General features: G+C 37.3%; 2 protein-coding genes across 2 annotated transcripts; one reads left to right on the top strand and one right to left on the bottom strand.

The window, feature by feature from the left end:
* Window positions 1-1,123: 1,123 nt before the first annotated feature.
* LOC109634417 (ion channel TACAN) lies at window positions 1,124-6,820 on the bottom strand. The gene is made up of 12 exons (XM_069534522.1): window positions 6,631-6,820; window positions 6,210-6,328; window positions 5,890-6,006; window positions 5,709-5,768; window positions 5,344-5,439; window positions 5,145-5,234; window positions 4,082-4,147; window positions 3,894-3,955; window positions 3,712-3,804; window positions 2,375-2,439; window positions 2,058-2,126; window positions 1,124-1,701 (listed from the first exon to the last, which is right to left on the bottom strand). Exons 1-12 carry the CDS (start codon window positions 6,697-6,699, stop codon window positions 1,588-1,590), a joined length of 1,020 nt encoding a protein of 339 aa, XP_069390623.1. The 5' UTR covers window positions 6,700-6,820; the 3' UTR covers window positions 1,124-1,587.
* Window positions 6,821-7,989: 1,169 nt separating this feature from the next.
* Window positions 7,990-16,948, top strand: gdpd1 (glycerophosphodiester phosphodiesterase domain containing 1). The gene is made up of 11 exons (XM_020095067.2): window positions 7,990-8,200; window positions 9,270-9,419; window positions 10,036-10,078; window positions 10,763-10,898; window positions 12,132-12,177; window positions 12,449-12,570; window positions 13,031-13,120; window positions 13,559-13,692; window positions 14,649-14,708; window positions 15,106-15,157; window positions 15,533-16,948. The coding sequence occupies exons 2-11, from the start codon at window positions 9,284-9,286 to the stop codon at window positions 15,665-15,667; spliced, it is 954 nt and encodes a 317-aa protein (XP_019950626.1). The 5' UTR covers window positions 7,990-8,200; window positions 9,270-9,283; the 3' UTR covers window positions 15,668-16,948.
* The last annotated feature ends 1,465 nt before the right edge of the window (window positions 16,949-18,413 follow it).

The raw sequence follows: 18,413 nt of genomic DNA, 5'->3' as shown, positions 1-18,413 counted from the left end.
GTGTTTTGAGCTGGGCTGCTCCATAGACATGTAGCCTTGTCTCGGCGTGCACATGTAACCTGTTATAATAAATCAGTGATCGCTGCAGGCCAAGGGTCGTGGTTTATGTAATCCAGCCTGCAGGTCGGTCTGTGTGTCCCCGACAGGCTGGGAGTGTAAAGACAGTCTCGTCGGACGTGTCCTCCACAGCTTAGAGTCTGTTGATGTTCACAGCACCAAGGACACATGGTCAGATAGCCCAACGACATCAGAGGGTTTCTCCCAGCATGTGCCCAGATGTCCTCAGACCTCTTTAACTCAATGCATAAGTTTCTAAATGCTCCATAAAGTTCATGTCCTGTCTTGAGATTCTTACTTACACACATAGGTTTTAGCAGCAACTTGTAGTGAAGTCAAAGAACTACAGTTAAAACTCGAGTTAAAACTGTGAATTAATCTGCCTGCAAGTTCGGTTGTTCTCGTCAATTACTTTCGCAAAAGCAGCGATATCACCCGATAAAAGTATTGTTCTGAAGTATTCACAGTAAATATATACTTGTGCAAAACTGTAAAAAATACTTTTGTTGAAAGTTTTTTTACAGAATAACCATAGTTTTCACTTTTCAAACTTTTCTTTCAAACATTTGCTTTATTATCATATGTGCCTCTGTCTGTTTCCTTATGTTGTCTCTGTTATTCTAAAATACTCTATAAGGTGTGTGCTATGCTTCATACAAATGAACTAAATTTAAGCTTTAGTTTAAACTATCATTGTATATAAAGCAATTTAAATTTGCTCCACTGATGCTCAAATAATCCATAAATTCATAGTTGAAGTAAATTGTGTTGCTAATACTATTTTCTTAATGCATGATATTCAAAACATTTTCCACCATTTACAATCAGCAAGCAATATTTGATTTTTATCTAAATGTTGAAGTCTTTTGCAGAAATTCAGCTTTTAATTACTGAAAATTATTGGAGAGTTGAACCTATAACATGCAATTTTGTGATTTTTTTGCTCACCATGGGTTTGTGTGTCTTAGATTTCAATGGAAAACAACTAAAGATAGTTGTTAGTGAGAAATATGACATGTCTATGTGTAATAGGGTGGAGTTGAGGAGTAAGAAAAAAAATTACAGATTTTCAAGGAAAGTTCTAGAAAACTATATTTATGAATACAAGAGCAAACGTACTTAGTTAAGTTCAGGTAAATGAGTTCAGTTTAGTTTGCATATATATGTTAGTCAGGGGTGGGGTAGAAACCAGTAATGTATTGTAATAAAACCTAAATGATAAACAAAAGATAAAATACAAAACACACAAAATTATCAGTACAGGTTATATGATAGTATTAATGACATATATTTGTATAACAGAAAAAATACAAAGAGTAATGATCATATACCATAATAACAGTATAATTTTGCTTTTAATGATGATTGATTAATCATAGCAAACCTTCATATTTATGTATATACTTCACATGTTTCATAGTAATTGCCAGTAGACTTATCATAACTTGCCAGGATAATATTAATAAAGATATGAACTTGGGAACATGTGAGTCAGCATTTTTTAGTCATGCTCTATTTAATTACGTTGTATCACAGACTCTTCTGTTTCCGATTTCTGCTCTTGAGCTTCTGACGGACCACAGCGACAGTGGTGAAGAAATTTCCCATGAATAGAATAAGGAAGCAGTGACTGCACATCAAGACCTGGCATCACACAGGAAACAGAAAATAAGAAATAGAGAACAAACAAAATATCTTCAATTCATTGTTATTTTCTAATGGAGAAGATCAGGGGAGGACGAAGTGAAGTATGCAAATGCTAATGCATCAGGGTGATTTAATTACAGAATTATATTTATATGCAATAAGAATATTGGTACAAAAACTTGTCAATAATATATTTCACAAAGTATATTTTGAAGACACCATTCTTGCTATAAAACATTTAACCTTCTTAAGTTGTGATTCTGTAAAGATAAATTGAAACAGTAAAACTTAAACTGTTATTGAAAGATCCGCAGGAACAAGGTGACATGGTAAGTGACTGTGAAATCACTGACCTGCCATTCTTTACAGTCTGGGAGCTGAGACATTTTGAAGAGAGAGAGGCCATTGAAGAGTTGCCAGAACTGCAGGACAACAACACAAGGACTCAGGAGTTTGAAGGGTAAATGGATGACAAGGTGAAGGATAAGCTGTTTTCTAGATTGCCTAAAACCCTCAATACCGTCCCACGTCATTGTTGCTGTAGAATGACATCAGCATTTTTGTTTTAAATCAGCTTGTCTGTGTCATTCAGTCTAAACCATGACAATGCATGTTTTTAATGCAAACTAAGCATTAGAGGAAATTTCTCAAGTTCACACACTGTACTCACATGACCAAAAAAGAGGAAAGGCAAAAGAAACGTCAGCCCTTTCCACATCCATGACTGAAATCCCTCTGAAAATAGAAAGCAGTCAAAGTTAAAAACATTTTTTCCTTTACTCTCAAATCTGTTTATTAGCTCCACCTGCTCCCCTGTTGTTGGTTTGTTCATTTCTAAGCATGATTGCACAAAAACTACAGGACAGTTTAACATGAAACTTGGTCGGAGGATTCATTATGACTCAGGGAAGAACTCATTCAATTTTTAAATCGGATCCTATTCAGTTACTTACTCTTTTCTATCTTTTTCATTTTCTTTAACATTGCATGATAGGATGTTTATCTCTATTGTATTGATTTTTCCGAGAACAATTTATGGATCTTGAATGAAATCATTCAGATTTAGTGGATTGGTATATATAAGTTTGTGCATTGGGTGCAGCTTGTTTGAATTTAAGGGACAGTTTGACCTTAGTGGAGGTATTACTCTTGAGTTTGTATGTTGGTTTGTATGATTGTAACCAAGATGACACAAAAACTACTGAACCAATTTCAATTCTTAGATTATGTTGATGGGTGTGGCATGACCCGAGGAAGAACCCATTAAATTTTGATGTGGATCGGGGGCAAAACTTTCCTGTTATCCTTAAATTTACTAATAATATTGTTTATCCTTGGGCTCAGTGTGCCCCCAGCAATTAAAAACCTCCAGACAATTATTATAATCAAAGTTGTTACCCAAGTTTATGTTTCAGGTACTTTCTTTGTTGACTACTTAAACAGCCCTTTATACAAAACACAATTTGATTGATTGGCAGAATGACAGGAATGGTTTAGAGAGCTGCTGTGCATGCCTCTCCATGTCAGGTGAAGCATCAATAGTTCTCATACTACTACAGAAATGATCATTTACATGGGTTTTACTGCTAAAACAGCTCAAATTGACCCCAAGGAAATCCAATGAGAACACTATGCATACAGGTCATTGAAAACGTAGCATGTAAATATTATATTGACCCAGTTGTCCCAATTCAATAAGGAACAGTTGTTAATATGAAGCCAATAAAATGAAGTGACGTTAAACATTGAATGAGGTCAAATTGACCCCAAGGATAATAGAGGGTAAGACATTGTGAGATAGGTTTTTCCATATTTTCGTTCAGTTCACAAAAAAGAATAAATGGATCTTTCACTAGGTTCACTGTTATTCTAGTTACAGCAGGAAGAATGAGGAGCCACTGACATTATTTGTCCCAGAGCTTAAAAAACATTTTAACAAAATATTCGGTAATGATAAACTTGACTTTGTGCATCTGTACTCGGTGTCCTTGATGCGTGACTACTCACCCACTGTCAGATCCATGTTGTGTCTTTCTCCCAGGGCTCTTAATCTGTACAGGCATCCACTCTGATAGTAGCACTGCAGACACTGAACAAAACCTGCACGTTCCACATGAAAGACATTCCAGGTTTGATTTTTTTTGTTGTAAGTTATAGCCATGGATGTTTTACAAGTACTTTGACCTTACTTTGATAGAGGGAGTAGGCAAGGAACTGGTTCCTGAACATCTTGTAAAGGTTCCCATCCGGCCTTGTGTGTGACAGAGCGGAGACTAATTATTACTAAAAGTGAATTTTAACGAGAATTCTAAGTATTTAAATGTAAGTTTCATTGTTTCTTAGTCTGTATTTAAGTTTTTTTTCTTCCTTTACTCACCATGTCAGCATCACACCGGACAAAAAAGCTGAGACATAGTGATGAACAACCCACCAGCCTTTAATTCTATGATGCAAGACACATTTCAATTTATATTTTACACAGAAGATAAGATAAGATTTATTATTAAGGTTGATTATTATTAATCCAGATTGAAATTATTGTGCCAGATATTGCTCTAAAGTTAGGATACCAACGACTAAAAACAAAACCATATAAAAAATAAGTCAAGTATCAAGTGTGTGAGGAATAAATGCCAGAAGATTAGAGTCTAAATAGGTAATAATACAACTAAGATAATTTACATAAATGTAAAGGAACAGACTAAAAACCTAAACTAAAATAGATGGTATATTGGCGCAGTTCGAAGGACAACAATTGTCCGAGAGGGGGATCAGGGACAGAGAGGGACTCCTCCACTGACCAGGAGTGGTCAGATGGAGCAAGCCCAAGACTGACAGATATGGATGGACGTGGGCCAGCGGCTCACAGTCCCATCACATATTGTCACTACCACCCTAAAACCAGACCTGATACTCTGGTCCAACACCCTGCTCGTCGTCTACTTTGTAGACAGTGGGAGGATAACGTTGATGAAGCAAATGAGAGGAAAGCCTGCGGTATATGCATACATAGCATGAGAGGCAGAACAACTTGGCAAACATAGTTTGCACTGTGGAGGTTGGGTGCAGGGGTTTCCTTGCAACATCCACCGCTAAGGTGCACAACTGAAGTTATGCCCCCAACATCTGCTGGTGGCCACTGACACATGCTTACATCTCCTAGTTGGGAACTGAATTTGTGCAGAAGACCTTCAAACGTAGAAGGGATGTTAACCATCTTGTCCTATATTCTAAAATGGCAGTGACCAATAAGCAGTAATCAAACTGACTTGATCAAGGATTACTTGGGCAAATAAATAATAAGACGGTTATTGCTACAATAAGAAGTATTTCTCTAAAAATAATGAAGTGGAAGGGCTATGAGGGGGCTATGCATGGTATATACAAAATTATAAAGTAACATAATGAAAGACTAGAATATGGAGAGTAGCAGGACTGACCTGGAGCCGTTTGTGATGAGAATACTTTCCCTGATAGTTAATGTGCAGTAGTACCACACCAGCAGGAAGTTGAGGATTGCGTCGAGAAATCTAAAAGTCAGGGACATAAGACAAGTGCTGGATTTATAAAGTGTCCATGTAGACTAATGAACCCATTGTAATGTATAAGGTTGGGGCAGCTGTGATGTATGATGCATACCTGTAGCTGACAAAGAAGTAACATATGCAGGAACACAGCAGCAGGATGACGGTGGAGCACAGCTTGAACGTCTCGTATTCATCTTTGTAGGCAAATCTGACAAATGTGATATGTTCATAAGTCTTCTACTGAAATAGGTGACAGAAATATTCTGTCTACAGTTGGTTTATGGAAATAGGACTTTAATATTTGTTCATCATGCTAGGAGCATCAGTGACTTAAACATCCTGCTGTAATCAACCAATCCACTGAATGAGAATGACACACAGAAAAATATAATAATGTTATTTAATTAAACAAATGTTAACATGAAATTAAAATGTGGATTTTTAACTTATGTATTGGTTTCAAGCGGCCTTTCTTACTTTGACTGTTTGCTGAGAAGAGTGACATTCACATTTCCAAGGACCAGACTCAGATACAGCCTGGAATATGACACAATCATATTAATTTCACCTTATCCGATATAACCAATACGGTTCTATGTATTTGTAATCACAATAATGACATCCACACTAATCCTTTGACTAAAAATGCTGTCCTCACCCATTTTTCTTGGGAAGAAAAGATTCCATTTCAAAGAGAGCATTTGGTCGCATCTTCATTTTATCATTTATCACATTGATGTTTGTTGTGGCTTCTTCTGATGTTCCTGTGCTGCATCTGGTTGATGATATAAAAGAGCATAAGATCAGTTTGTATCATTGGTAAAGCATGACATATTAATAGTATGTGTTCATTTGAGATGAGGAAGGTCCATGTTTTATATCAGAGAGCATATTCCTCCCTCTTTACTGTATTCATACCCACATATAATTGTTTATATGACCATGCAAATGTGTGAATGTGTGTGTGTTTACACCTACTTCTTCACCAGATGTGAGATCTCATTTAGTCTTTTTCTCTGATGGGAAATGGAGGAAGAGCAGCTCTTTTGTAGTTTGGAAATTTCATCCAGTTTCTGTAAGTAGATTCTGTGTGTCTCCTGCGAAACACAAGAAGACAGTGTTACATTAATAAGCAAAGAAAATGTGTTTAATTATAACCTCAAGCACAACTAAGGTAGTTGACATAAAAGCAGGTATGAATAATGCATGGAAGTTTTATAGGAAGCTTAATCACAGGCTATTATGACATGTTACATTACATTACATATCATTTAGCTTTTTCCGACTTACAATAATTGCATCAAACCATGAGGGTACAAACCCAGAACAGCAAGAATCATGTAAGTGCATTAGCTTAAAAAAATATTATGTTAAGTGTAAGTCTTTTAAGTTCAGTTACCTGAAGATGTTGATACTCTTCCTCCAGGCATTTCCACTCACCCAGGATGTTTGTTAAACCTTGAGTCATTATCAGAGTTGAATTTTACTGGCAAAATCACCCACTGAAAATAAAAACCCTCGGAAGCAATTGTACTTCTTTAAGCGACAAGAAATTACTTGCACATAATGCTCCAGGAATTCAAGGTGCTTATCACATCTCTATGGTCGGTTTATTACATGTAGTGAACTTTGACAGGAACGAGACATTGGACATTGCTCTGAGGGGATTCTCTGTGTTATCTCATTGATTGATTATCAGAGCTAAAAGGAACTGGTTTTTGTAGACTATATTTTATTCAATGTAAAGACTAGAAGTTTATATTTTCATGTGACCTGTAGGGTCTGCTAGATGTTGATTTTGTAGCATATTCTTTCACTTAAACAACAGCACATTTGATTGCACAAATGACAAATAGTTTATAATGAAAAAGTTACATGTTCGTTTTAATTGTAAAAACTGTATCAAAATAATTAATTAGTAATTTTATACAATGAGAGTTTCCAGGCCAACAGCAACTAAATGTCTACAATAAAGGAAAATAACAGATAATATCTGACAAAAGTAAAATTGGATGACATGACACAAGTGATGCCAAAGAATCTTGATTGCCCCCTGGTGGCATGCTGCAGTATAGGTCATAAATAAGATAAGATAAGATACGATAAGATAAGATAAGTTCTACTTTATCAATCCCACACTGGGGAAATTGCAACTTCACAGCAGCAGACAGGCATTAGGATAGAGACAAATAAAAATATAGAAATCCAAAACTACCAAACAAAAAAGTAAATACATGTTCAAGTGTTATGGTTGGTTATTTGATGCTACAAAAATGGATTGAACCTTCATGATTGACAGATGAGACTGACTTGTGATTGTGAAGCGTGTTTCTGGGATGGACCTCACTGCTTTATCCCTTGATCGCTACTGCTCAGACTCTGGCTCTAGCTCAAATAATAGTTAAATGCTTCAATTCTGGATCGTGGGAGGAAGTGAAGACGCATAGTCCATCTTTGTATTCAGTCCATGGGGCCCAACAACAAATGTTTGCCTCGGGGCCCTGTAGGAGATCAGTCAGGCTGTGGATTGTTGTGCTGAATTCTCCTTTTGATTGTATATTTCATTGTTGGACTGATAAAAATGTTCGCACCTCATCTTGAACTAAATTATTATTTAAAGTTCTAGTGATGTTTGATTTGAACTACTGTTACTAACATGTGCTAGACGTGCATCTTATGCACCAATCTGTGAACTTGATGTGTATTTTATATTTATAGAAATTCACTTGTTAACTGCTTTCAGGTTTTTTTATTCTACATAAAGTTGTTGCGATTGGCGCATGCGCAGTGAGTTGTCAGCGGCACCGGAACCGTCAGTCAGCTGTGGAGCGAAGGACAGGTCACACCGTCACATCCTCACACCCACAACCTCTCTGCTCAGCCTCATGGACGCTGACCACCTCACCAGCGACTAACCAAGTCAGTCAACCCCAGGACACGAGGACAGCCAGGACATTTGGATGTCAAAGGTAAACATTTCATCTCGAGAGCTCGACAACCAGCTCGGCTAACGTTAGCCACATCTAGCTAGTGCGCTAACGACGCTACTGTCACACAACAGTTGATGTGACTGCGTTTGTTTGGGACAGTCGAGTTTGTATCAATACTCAGTGCAGCTCAGTGACACGGTCAATAAGGAGCTCATTTTTAATATTACCTTGACTTTTAGCAGGAATTAATGTGATAATAATACTGTGCAGAGTTTCACTAGGAGCATCTGTTCTTTCACTGCTGACACACTGGGGGTGAAATCACAGCAGAGAAACAACATAAGCTCAGTTTTTCATCTGTTATTCAGGAGGTAGAAACTTGTTATATATCTCACATGTATGATGATCAATAAATTACTTGATTGTAATTTTGACAGCATGTAAATAATGTTTTATAATTGATCATTCAAAGGTAATTAATCATAAACATTGGCAGGGTACAGTTATGGCAGAAATGATTACTTGAATCAACGAAAAGAACATTTATCCACAACATTACTGTTTATTTATTATCACCCAGTTGTGGAGGGCTTGGCAATAAAACAGTATCATTATCGCAATATAATTTTCATCAATAGGAATAGAACAAAACATATCCATATAATGCTTATACATTTTGAAGCACAATGAGGACGTGTAACACAATTAACTGACCTTAAATTTGTTAAATGTTTTTCTGTTCATTGTCCAAAAGGTGAGTTTAAAGCCACAACTTTCACTCAGGAGCAAAAATCAGTCTTTAAACTTCAAAGGAAGTTCTGAATTCAATAATAGGTAGTTGGTAGTTGTAGCCATATTTTGGGGGTTGCAGCAGTTGGTCAGGGTAAGTGAGGTGCACCAAGGCTTCAGTTTGGCCTTAAATGATCGTAAAACAACATTTTCTTTATATGAATCATTTGGAAAATACTTGCTGTCACTCTTCCTGAATTCATTTATTTTCAGACATGACTCAGTATTTCTCAGTCTCAACAAAGATCACCTGTGAGGCTGTTGAAATAAATAAGTTTTCACTGAGTATGTTGACTGGTTTGTTTGATTTGTTTTGCAGGCGACTGACACGAGATGTGCGCTGCTGTGTATGTCCTGTCGACGGTAACGGGCTATGTGCTCACCTCTGCCCTGCTCATGAAATGTCCCACTCTTTTGCACCGAAGGAAGCGAGAGAATTTCCGCAGCAGACACATTTCCCACCGTGGAGGTGAGTCAGTGATACTCATTCAAATGTCAGTTTTCTCACAAAAACCCACTCAAATAAAAGGATGCACGGTAAGTTGTCCTCTGAAAGTGATTTTGTATATGAAGATCGCACAATTTCTTAACGTACTTTATCTGAATAGCATATGGACACATGTGACATAGCAGTGATAGTTACTAAGTAGTAAGTGGTTTATAACTTCTTTTTTTTTTACTCTACTCCAGTTATTTTGACCATTTTGTTTCTCAATGGGAACTTATTACTAGTATATGTAATAATAAATCTGTCTACCTTATCCACCTCAGTTTAATATTTTGTTTATAGATGCATATGCATGGTTTTGATTGTATTACAATGTATTTACTACTGTGCTTTTAAGACTTGTGTTTGCATGTTTTGTGTTGTGGATGCTGCTGCATTAGGTAAACATGCACTAAATAAAAGGTTGGACAACTGAAAGTTGATTAGCTCTTGAAAGCACAAATAAAATATCATGGGTATCCCTGTTTTATCTGTATTAGCAGTGAGATCAGTGTTCCAGTGGTTGGTCCATCAGTAATGCAGATATGAAAAAAAAATCCCAGAGTACCTCATATAGTGTTTCCTCTTTGCATTGCAGGCGCCGGCGAAAACCTAGAGAACACCATGGCAGCTTTCAAGCAGTGAGTATAAACCTACGTGCGTGTGAAACTTGTACTTGTGAGTGCTGAGTGTCATGTGAGCTCAGTAGAGTAAAGTTTGTGACCACAGTCTGTCTAGTTTTCTGTCTTTGTCACAGGGAATGATGCCACATCAACATTTTAGTTTCAAAATGCATCACTTACGCCTGACATCTACACTATTCAGGGGATGTGTTATAGAATGGACGGGCAGAAACATTTGGTAACGATGACACAGTACTGATTGTGTTATCAGTCATGACTTGACTACCAGCCATGACTGTAAAGCGTCACTAACACATATTTTTAATAGCAGAAATCCATGCTCTTACTTTTCACCATTGCTGTTCCTTGTTTAGAATGTTTCCTGCGAGTTCAAATAGACAATCCGAAAAGTGTGTTAGTAGATTATGAGACATAGAAACATGCATTACTTTTGTTACAGAGCTAAAACGCCATTTTTAAACCAAAACGTATCGGTAAAGATGTAGCCTTCGACCGCTGGTCATAAAGGTTGACATGATAAAGTGATCTTATGTCTGATTTATTTACTGATAGAGTGGTTTATGATTTTATTATGTGTGTTGACCTCAGAGACAGAGGTGGTGAGATTAACGAATGAAGTCACTGGAGTCTCCTAGGTTATGTGTTAAATACAGTGTGTGTCCTGGTTGTTGATTCATGCAGTGCTGTGGATCTGGGCACAGACATGCTGGAGTTGGATTGCCACCTGACCAAAGATGAACAGGTTGTGGTGTCTCACGACTCCAACTTGAGGAGGGCGACTGGTATCAGTGCTCAAATCTCTGACGTCACCTACGCTGTGAGTTACCGCTCTGAAATGTCTCTTCAGTCATCACATTTCCATATCTGACAGAGAAATACACTATATGGACCAAAGTATTGGGACACCTCTTAATCATTGAATTCATGTGTTTCATTCAGTCCCATTGCCACAAGTGTATAAAATGAAGCACGTTGCTGCCAACATTAACATGTAGAAGACATAGAGGTCAAGAGGTTCACTTACATTTGAGTTAAAAACCTGAAACAGAAACTTGTGACTAGTCATGTGAGGGAGGTTGAGTTAATCAGATGAGTTCTATCCCAAGTCACCTGATTATGTCATGTTGAACTATGGCCTGATTAATAAAACAATGCTGTTATTTTTTGTTATACACATCTTTGTTGATCTAGTCCAGTGTGTGACTAATAGCAGCTCCTTAATACAGCCCTTTTATCATCATTTCTCTCAAACCTACCGTAGGGCAATAACATATTTACAAAACTTATGTAAAGCCTAGGAATGACGCCCTTGTGGCATAATTAACAATTTAAATCCCAAACACTAATAAGTGGCAGTCCACCTCCAGTATAAGGTCAGGTCAGAAATCACAGCGGGAAGTAAGCTAAAACTCTGTCCCACCATGCTAAAGAAAGTCAAATAAAAAAGTATGGATCAGCTCCAAAGTGTTATTGGTTCTTTCTTGCGTCATGGCCCACCCCCCTCCACAAAAGTTAATGGAAATCAGTTCAGTAGTTTTTGCCTGATCCTGCTAACAAACTAATGCAGATAAAAAATATAAACCTCCTTGGCGGCAGTAAAAACACTGATAATTGTCATGATGATATTCACAGAAGATTACGTTTATGTGACCTTTGACCTCATAGTAGAGAAGTACAAAGTTCTTTACATTAATGTCACTTTGTCATGTCCCCGCTGGGTTCCTGTTGTTTATAAAGACAGTCAGTATTGTGAGCGCCCCTCAGGCTCTCATTACGTCTGGACCTGCCACGACTGCACAGGCTGACTGGAGGCTGTGAATCTTGTCGGTTAACACGAGAGACCCTCACATCTCTGAGGTTTCTACGTTCTTTTCCCTTTTAAAAGGTTTTTGGTAGTTTTTCCTTACTCTTGTTGAGGGTTAAGGGCAGAGGATCTCACACCTTGTTAAAGCCCTATCAGACAAATTGTGATTTGTGAATATGGGCTGTACAAATAAAATTTGATTGAATTTGAACGATTGAACCACTGACTGCTGTTTGCTATTCACAGGAGCTACCTCCATACCTCTGCAAGCTGGGAGTTACTTTTCAGAGGGGTGAGCATCACGCACACATGGCTGGTGTAGTTACTACAACACTCATGTACATGCCAGGTGCTCTGTGTTTTTATAGGGATAAATACACAAATATTGTGTTATAATTTTCACAAAGTATTTCAAGTCACAATGATCTTAGTATTGAAAGTGTTTGTCACCATCATGACATGTGACAAAGACGTTTTAGTTTACAACCTGTCGTCTATCTGAAATATGTTCTGTTTAATTATGTGAAGCCGACTGTGTGTTTGACTTGTCCTTGTCTGTGCAGAGTGTTTCTGTGAGGGAGGAGAGGACAAATGCATCCCTCTCCTCAGGGACGTTTTTGATGCCTTTCCGAACACCCCTGTCAACATTGACATCAAGGTCAACAACGACACACTAATCAAGAAGGTTAGTGTGTATTTTCTAATTTCCATGACATGTTCATTCAACAACAGCTGCTATTCACAGACTTTTAGCTTTACAATTTGCATTTTCTTAATAAGCAGCATTAGTTGTTGTTCAGCGTGTATCAAGGAAACAGACTGTAGAGTATGTGTATAATCAATTAGTCCTAACGAATGGGGCACCATATTTTTTGTGTGTTTTTATCTCGATAATGTAAACCTATAAAGTGTTTAGACTTTTTTTAACTTTGAATCAAAGAACAATCATTGTCATTTTCAGTTCTCTCTTGCTACTGTGCATGACAAATTTAAGGATACTCAGCTTTTCATCAGCCAAATTCTCTGTGTCAAAAGATGTCAAAAGAAGTAATGTGGTAACTTAAAATGTCTTATTTGTGTTTTACTGCTGTTTAACGTGTTTTTATTGTTGGAGTTTTGTTAAACAGAATTATTAAACTCTTCAGGTCTCAGAGCTGGTTGTCAAGTACGACAGAGAACATCTGACTGTCTGGGGAAACGCTAGCAACCAGATTGTCAAGAAGTGTTATAAAGAGGTAATTTTATATGAGCTGTGTGGCCTTAATTTAATGACAATTAGTTATTAGTTTAGTGTTAGTTCGTTTATTCATTTTTCTGTAATTATTTACTCTCCGACTGATTATATGCTAAATTCCCATTTGCTCCAATAAGCTGGGAAGGGATAGATAACAAATAAGAATGTGCCATCAGTAATAAAATTGTTTTTATTGAATCTCCTTATAGTGAGATGATTAAGATTCTGTATGAAAGAGGAGTACTTTCTGTCCTGTACTGCACGATATTAAAATATTATTAATGATTTTGTATCTGCTGTCTGCGGGGAGTCAGTATTTATCTTTTTGTTTCAGGTATAAAAACAAACATATCATTGTTTGTGTCTTTTTAAAAGCATAGACTCACTGAATCACCTGTAAACTGACCCTGAATCCTGGTTTTATGTTTGTGTTTTGCAGAATCCTCGGATTCCAGTGTTGTTCAGCTTTCCCAGAGTGCTGCAGCTGTTGGGCCTCTTCTACACTGGCCTTCTGCCGTTTGTTCCCCTCAAGGAGCAGTTCCTAGAGATCCCCATGCCCTCCATTATCACCAAGTGAGTTCATACTAATGGAAATGAGATCTGTGGAAAGAGCTGCTGGAGAAAGTAGCACTGCGTTTTACATTTTGTTGTGACTCAACATTTGTATTTGGGAAGTCAATCAAAAAACTCCAACAGGACAACAAAAAAGAAGCGACTAGATAAAAGCAGGCATTAAATATTCAAAAGAGAAACGTAAAATAACCAAAAAGAGACATTAGTTTGGACGAAATGGTCGCATTTGATAAGTAGTGATACGATACAAGTCCTCTACGGATCTAATTGTCAGTAAAGCCGTCTTACAGGTACAATCCAGAGAATTGGCTTCAGAGTTTACCCAGTTTGCCTTTCACACATGCACAACACAGCAGGAGCTTCTCAGCAACAAATCAAATTAGTCAGGCGAGAAAGTGACGTATTAACTCAACTGCGTAGATCACCATTGACAGCTGTTATCATCACAAACTCTCTCGACATCTTCGTTGGTGTCTCCTACGTGCGTGTCACCGCTTTTTTACTGGGAGATATTCGTTTTTTTCATTTTTGCATCTGTTCGCACGGTAGAACTGTATTCATGGTTCACGATAAAGCTATTAAGTACTAATTCACCCCTCAAACACAGTTACTCTGTTATTGTATGTTGACAAATTGTCAATCTGTTGTGTTAAATGTGCACAGCTGACTTTAATGTGATTAGTATTTGTTGTGTATTTTTCTTCTATTCTGACTTATTTACATCTACTTTAGTTAATGATTTCCTTTTTTCCTTGAATGAAGGTGAACTAGTCTTGAACTTGTTCCACTCAGCTGTTGTTGTTGTTTGACACAAGTAAATTTAGCAATAGGTAATCCTTTTGCATGTCACATAACCTGATAGGCTACGCAAACTTTTTATCAAGTCCGAGAGCAGCAGCGACATTAGTTTCTTTTTTTTTCCAAAATTGAACAATATTTTGTGTGTGATTCTGCAGACTGAGGGATCCTGACAGATTAACAAGGAGCCTGAGATTCATCAGCTGGCTTGCAGACACGTGAGTCACTCATTTTGTTTGATATATATAATGATTTATAAAATAATATTTTATGCAGCTGTGTGACAGTTTAACCTGACAAATGTACACACTTTTACTTTTGAAAAGCGCTGATACATAACCATGACTTATACAGAACCTTGATAGCTATACTACCAAACTTCACTCTACCTTTGTTAAACTGCTGTCATGCACTTAACTCCAGATTATGCCCTTGAAATTATACAGACGTGTTGTATGCAAAAAATGCAAATGACCAAATCAGTTCTGCAGACAATCTCCGTAGTTTCTATGCCAACCCCATAGTGAAAACTCCCGATAATGTTTGGACCCTATTGTGTTGACACTCTCTGGAGGTCTATACTTTTTTATGTCATTGAATATTTTTCTCTTTCAGTTTACTGATGAGGAAAACTCTGTTCGAGCATCTCACTGCCAGAGGCATACAGGTAACTTTGCTTTTATCTACGCTCTCTAGCCGTCCTCACAGATGAGAAAAGTCCTTCACTTTCTGAAAGTGCACAAAATCACACACATCCAAACGTTGTAAATATTTGTGTGTGGACAGAAGTGATTAAAATCACCAGTTATTGTTTCCATGAACACATTTATTCAGTCTCTCAGGTAGGTAATGTTTCAGGCACAGACACAATCCTCTACTCAACAGCTGACTAAATATATAAATATATGTATTTGTCTTGTTGCAGTTACTGGAAACTGTCTCATGTTTGCTGCTAGAGCTGCTGTTGAGAGGACAGTAACATTCCTGAACCTAGTGTAAGTTGTGTGGGTTTTTAACTGTACGAGTTCTGCTTCTGGTTCAGGTGTACGTATGGGTGCTGAACGACGAGGAGGACTTCCAGAGGGCGTTTGACTTGGGAGCCACAGGAGTTATGACAGATTTTCCCACCAGGCTTAAAGACTTCATGGACAGGAATGGCTTCTCAAAGCCTCAGTGACCTGCCAGACTCTAGCTGACTAAGCTACCTGACTCTAATCTGTAGTTTATCAATAAAATGGGACATAATGGCCATTGAAATATGCAGTTTCCAAGTCTTGAATATGGCTTTTGACTTTTTTTTTTTACTGATGTAAAGATTTTATTTTTATAATTTAATTTTTTTGCCTTCTAGTACAGTAAATGACAGTCTGCAGTATTACTGCATGGCATATTGTGCTAGTAAAATCACCAGCAGGTGCAGCTTGATGTTGAAATGTAATGTTCATTTATCTGTTTTTGTTTACAGTCTGTCACATGCTAATGTTAGCCAGTGCGACGCACGACTTGTCCAGGTGTGTGGATATGTGCCAGATTCAGACAAAACATCATTAATATGGGCTACCGCTCAATATTTACAGTGCGTTTGAAGAAATTCAATAGAACTGTGTCTCTAAAAACTTGATGATGTTTTTTAAGATAAAAGATTGTATGTTGAGTAGACACAGTTGTATATTTGTGTGTAGTTTCAAGATCATATTGAACAGTTGAGGTATGATCTGTCCATTAATGGATCTGAGAGAGACATTTTGCATCCTAAAAAGAAGAACTTGATCTTTCTCTTGTTATTGATTTATACCTCTTTCACCTTTGTTAATGTGATCTTCAACAGCAGTGAGTTTATATTTAACTCATCTTTAAGAAACATTCATGGGTTTTCACATGTTGAGTGATGGCTGAAATTCGAATTAAGTTTGAAGTTCAAATTGTTCAATCATCGACTTACTTGCAACGCCTCGCTGCGGGCGTCAGTTTGCATGTGTAAAGATTATTATTAGGGATGACCATACCACCGATGCTCTGGTTTTCAAACCTGTGACCCTGCAGTGAGGCTCAGTAATGAATGTAGTATTGGTTGAATGTACCGTATATTGTTTGGTAAATTAAATTACTTCACTTTGTTGTTCACTTTATATTGAAATGAAATCTGCACAAGTTTAAATCTGATTTCTGATGTTTATACTTTGTATTGAAAACAAATTCACATCCATATAATTTTTCTAATGGAGAAAGACTTGAGATCAACCAATCGTATTACAGATTTTACACAAATTACTACACTGGAGTATTCTAACACAATACCTGTGCAGCATTCTGTTGGAATTTATTTTTGCATGAAATCAATATCTGAGAAATTCTGTTTGAATATGTTGAGTTTGACATGTCCACTGTGTGGGTGTGGCCTGTCCAATGTCACAAGTTGTTGTGCATTTTCATCAATAAAAATGTACATTTAAAAAAAGGTTGTATAAGTTGTGTGTGTATAATAACTTCTATATCTGATATCTGGTAACTACCCGCAGACTGACAGCAGGTGGCAGTGTAGACTCGAGGGATTTAAAGTTTTCCCAGCAGTGAAAACGTGAATGAAGTTGGACACGTTTTTTACAGACAAACCTTTATTCGAGGCTTTTTTATTCAAATTAATTTCAAAAGAATAAAGCGAATTCTCCTGTTTTTGATTCTGGTTTAAAACCTTTTCATTGACCTGACGAGCCTCTGCCGTGAACTGTTAATAACAAGTCTCTGCTGGAGTCTGTTCTTTATAGAGTTCAGCTAAAACAATGTGGGTTTCCAGTGACATCATTGGTTACTCGTGTCTACATTTGGACCAATGAGCACAGTGTTGCTATGCCTGATCGGTTTGTGGATTGGCTGGAGCGGCTGTCAGTTATTCATCAAGCCAACTCGGCTTAATCTCTGGTCAAGATAATTCACTCTGCGGTGGAGTGCACTTTATTACTCTATGGTTCGTATTTAAATAATGGCTTCTATTCATAAAGAAATTGTTAAAGTTCCAAACAGTGTTTTTTTTTTTTTTCCAATGAGACACAGTTGTAATGGTAAATCTCTTTTCATTAACTTCACTGGTACATTTTGCTCTTTAGCTGTGAGCAAAGTCATGGGACATATTTGGTAGATGGTTTCTTGTTCAAGCACATTATGTACTTCAAAAAAAAAAAAGAATAGAACTTTTGTTAATTCAAACTACAAATGTGTTTCTTTGAGAATTTGTGTAGCAGCTTTTCAGACATGCACTGAACTCCACAGACACTGTGTTCTCTCTGGAGGAGGTGCATGCGTGAACACAAATGTCACACAAGTAAAAAAACAAAAAAAAACAATTCTTAACAACATGTATCTAGTGTCAGTAAGTGAATCGTTTTTGGAATGCTTATTTAAAGACTACTTACAGAACAGGGGCACTTCAGAAGCAAACCAGATTTCAGCTGGGGTCAGGGCACCCCCTAGTCCTGCCTCTGGATCCGCCCCTGGTGAGATTTGCAAGAAATATAAAAACAACAATTTTAATCAACTTTATACAGAGTTTATCTGTTTGGCACAATAACTGGAGGAAACATCACAGATGCATGTTATCACCCTCCTAGTTTCTGCAGTAGTAACTAGGAGAAGGGTCACAGAGGACATTTAGGCTAAAAACAGATTATTAACATCATTTACAACTCGATTAACATCTACATGAAACTTCGAAACACACTCAGGAGAGAAATTCACTGTCTTTCCCGCTCAGTTGCACAAACTGTCCCGACTACACCATATGATTCACCTGCCCCATGTATGTAACCTGTTTGTTATCCATCCATATCTGTCTGAGCATCTTTACACTCTGCGGTGCACTGTTGTCCTCTGGTCACAAATAGCAGCAAAATGCTTCTTGTCCACTCTTGCACGTTTTGTTTCCCTTT

Source organism: Paralichthys olivaceus, chromosome 11 (assembly GCF_024713975.1).
Source record: "Paralichthys olivaceus isolate ysfri-2021 chromosome 11, ASM2471397v2, whole genome shotgun sequence".
Taxonomy (NCBI): domain Eukaryota; kingdom Metazoa; phylum Chordata; class Actinopteri; order Pleuronectiformes; family Paralichthyidae; genus Paralichthys; species Paralichthys olivaceus.
This window is presented reverse-complemented; position numbering and strand designations above follow the sequence as displayed.

What these genes read in the sequence shown, in the direction of transcription:
- LOC109634417 (XM_069534522.1), bottom strand. Translation starts at nt 6,699, where the DNA reads ATGACTCAAGGTTTAACAAACATCCTGGGTGAGTGGAAATGCCTGGAG. An exon ending in ATCTCACATCTGGTGAAGAA is followed by an intron (nt 6,007 to 6,209) that starts GTAGGTGTAAAC and finishes ATCATCAACCAG; the next exon opens with ATGCAGCACAGGAACATCAG. An exon ending in CTTCTCAGCAAACAGTCAAA is followed by an intron (nt 5,440 to 5,708) that starts GTAAGAAAGGCC and finishes CACATTTGTCAG; the next exon opens with ATTTGCCTACAAAGATGAAT.
- gdpd1 (XM_020095067.2), top strand. Translation starts at nt 9,284, where the DNA reads ATGTGCGCTGCTGTGTATGTCCTGTCGACGGTAACGGGCTATGTGCTC. An exon ending in ACGACACACTAATCAAGAAG is followed by an intron (nt 12,571 to 13,030) that starts GTTAGTGTGTAT and finishes TAAACTCTTCAG; the next exon opens with GTCTCAGAGCTGGTTGTCAA. An exon ending in ATCAGCTGGCTTGCAGACAC is followed by an intron (nt 14,709 to 15,105) that starts GTGAGTCACTCA and finishes TTTCTCTTTCAG; the next exon opens with TTTACTGATGAGGAAAACTC.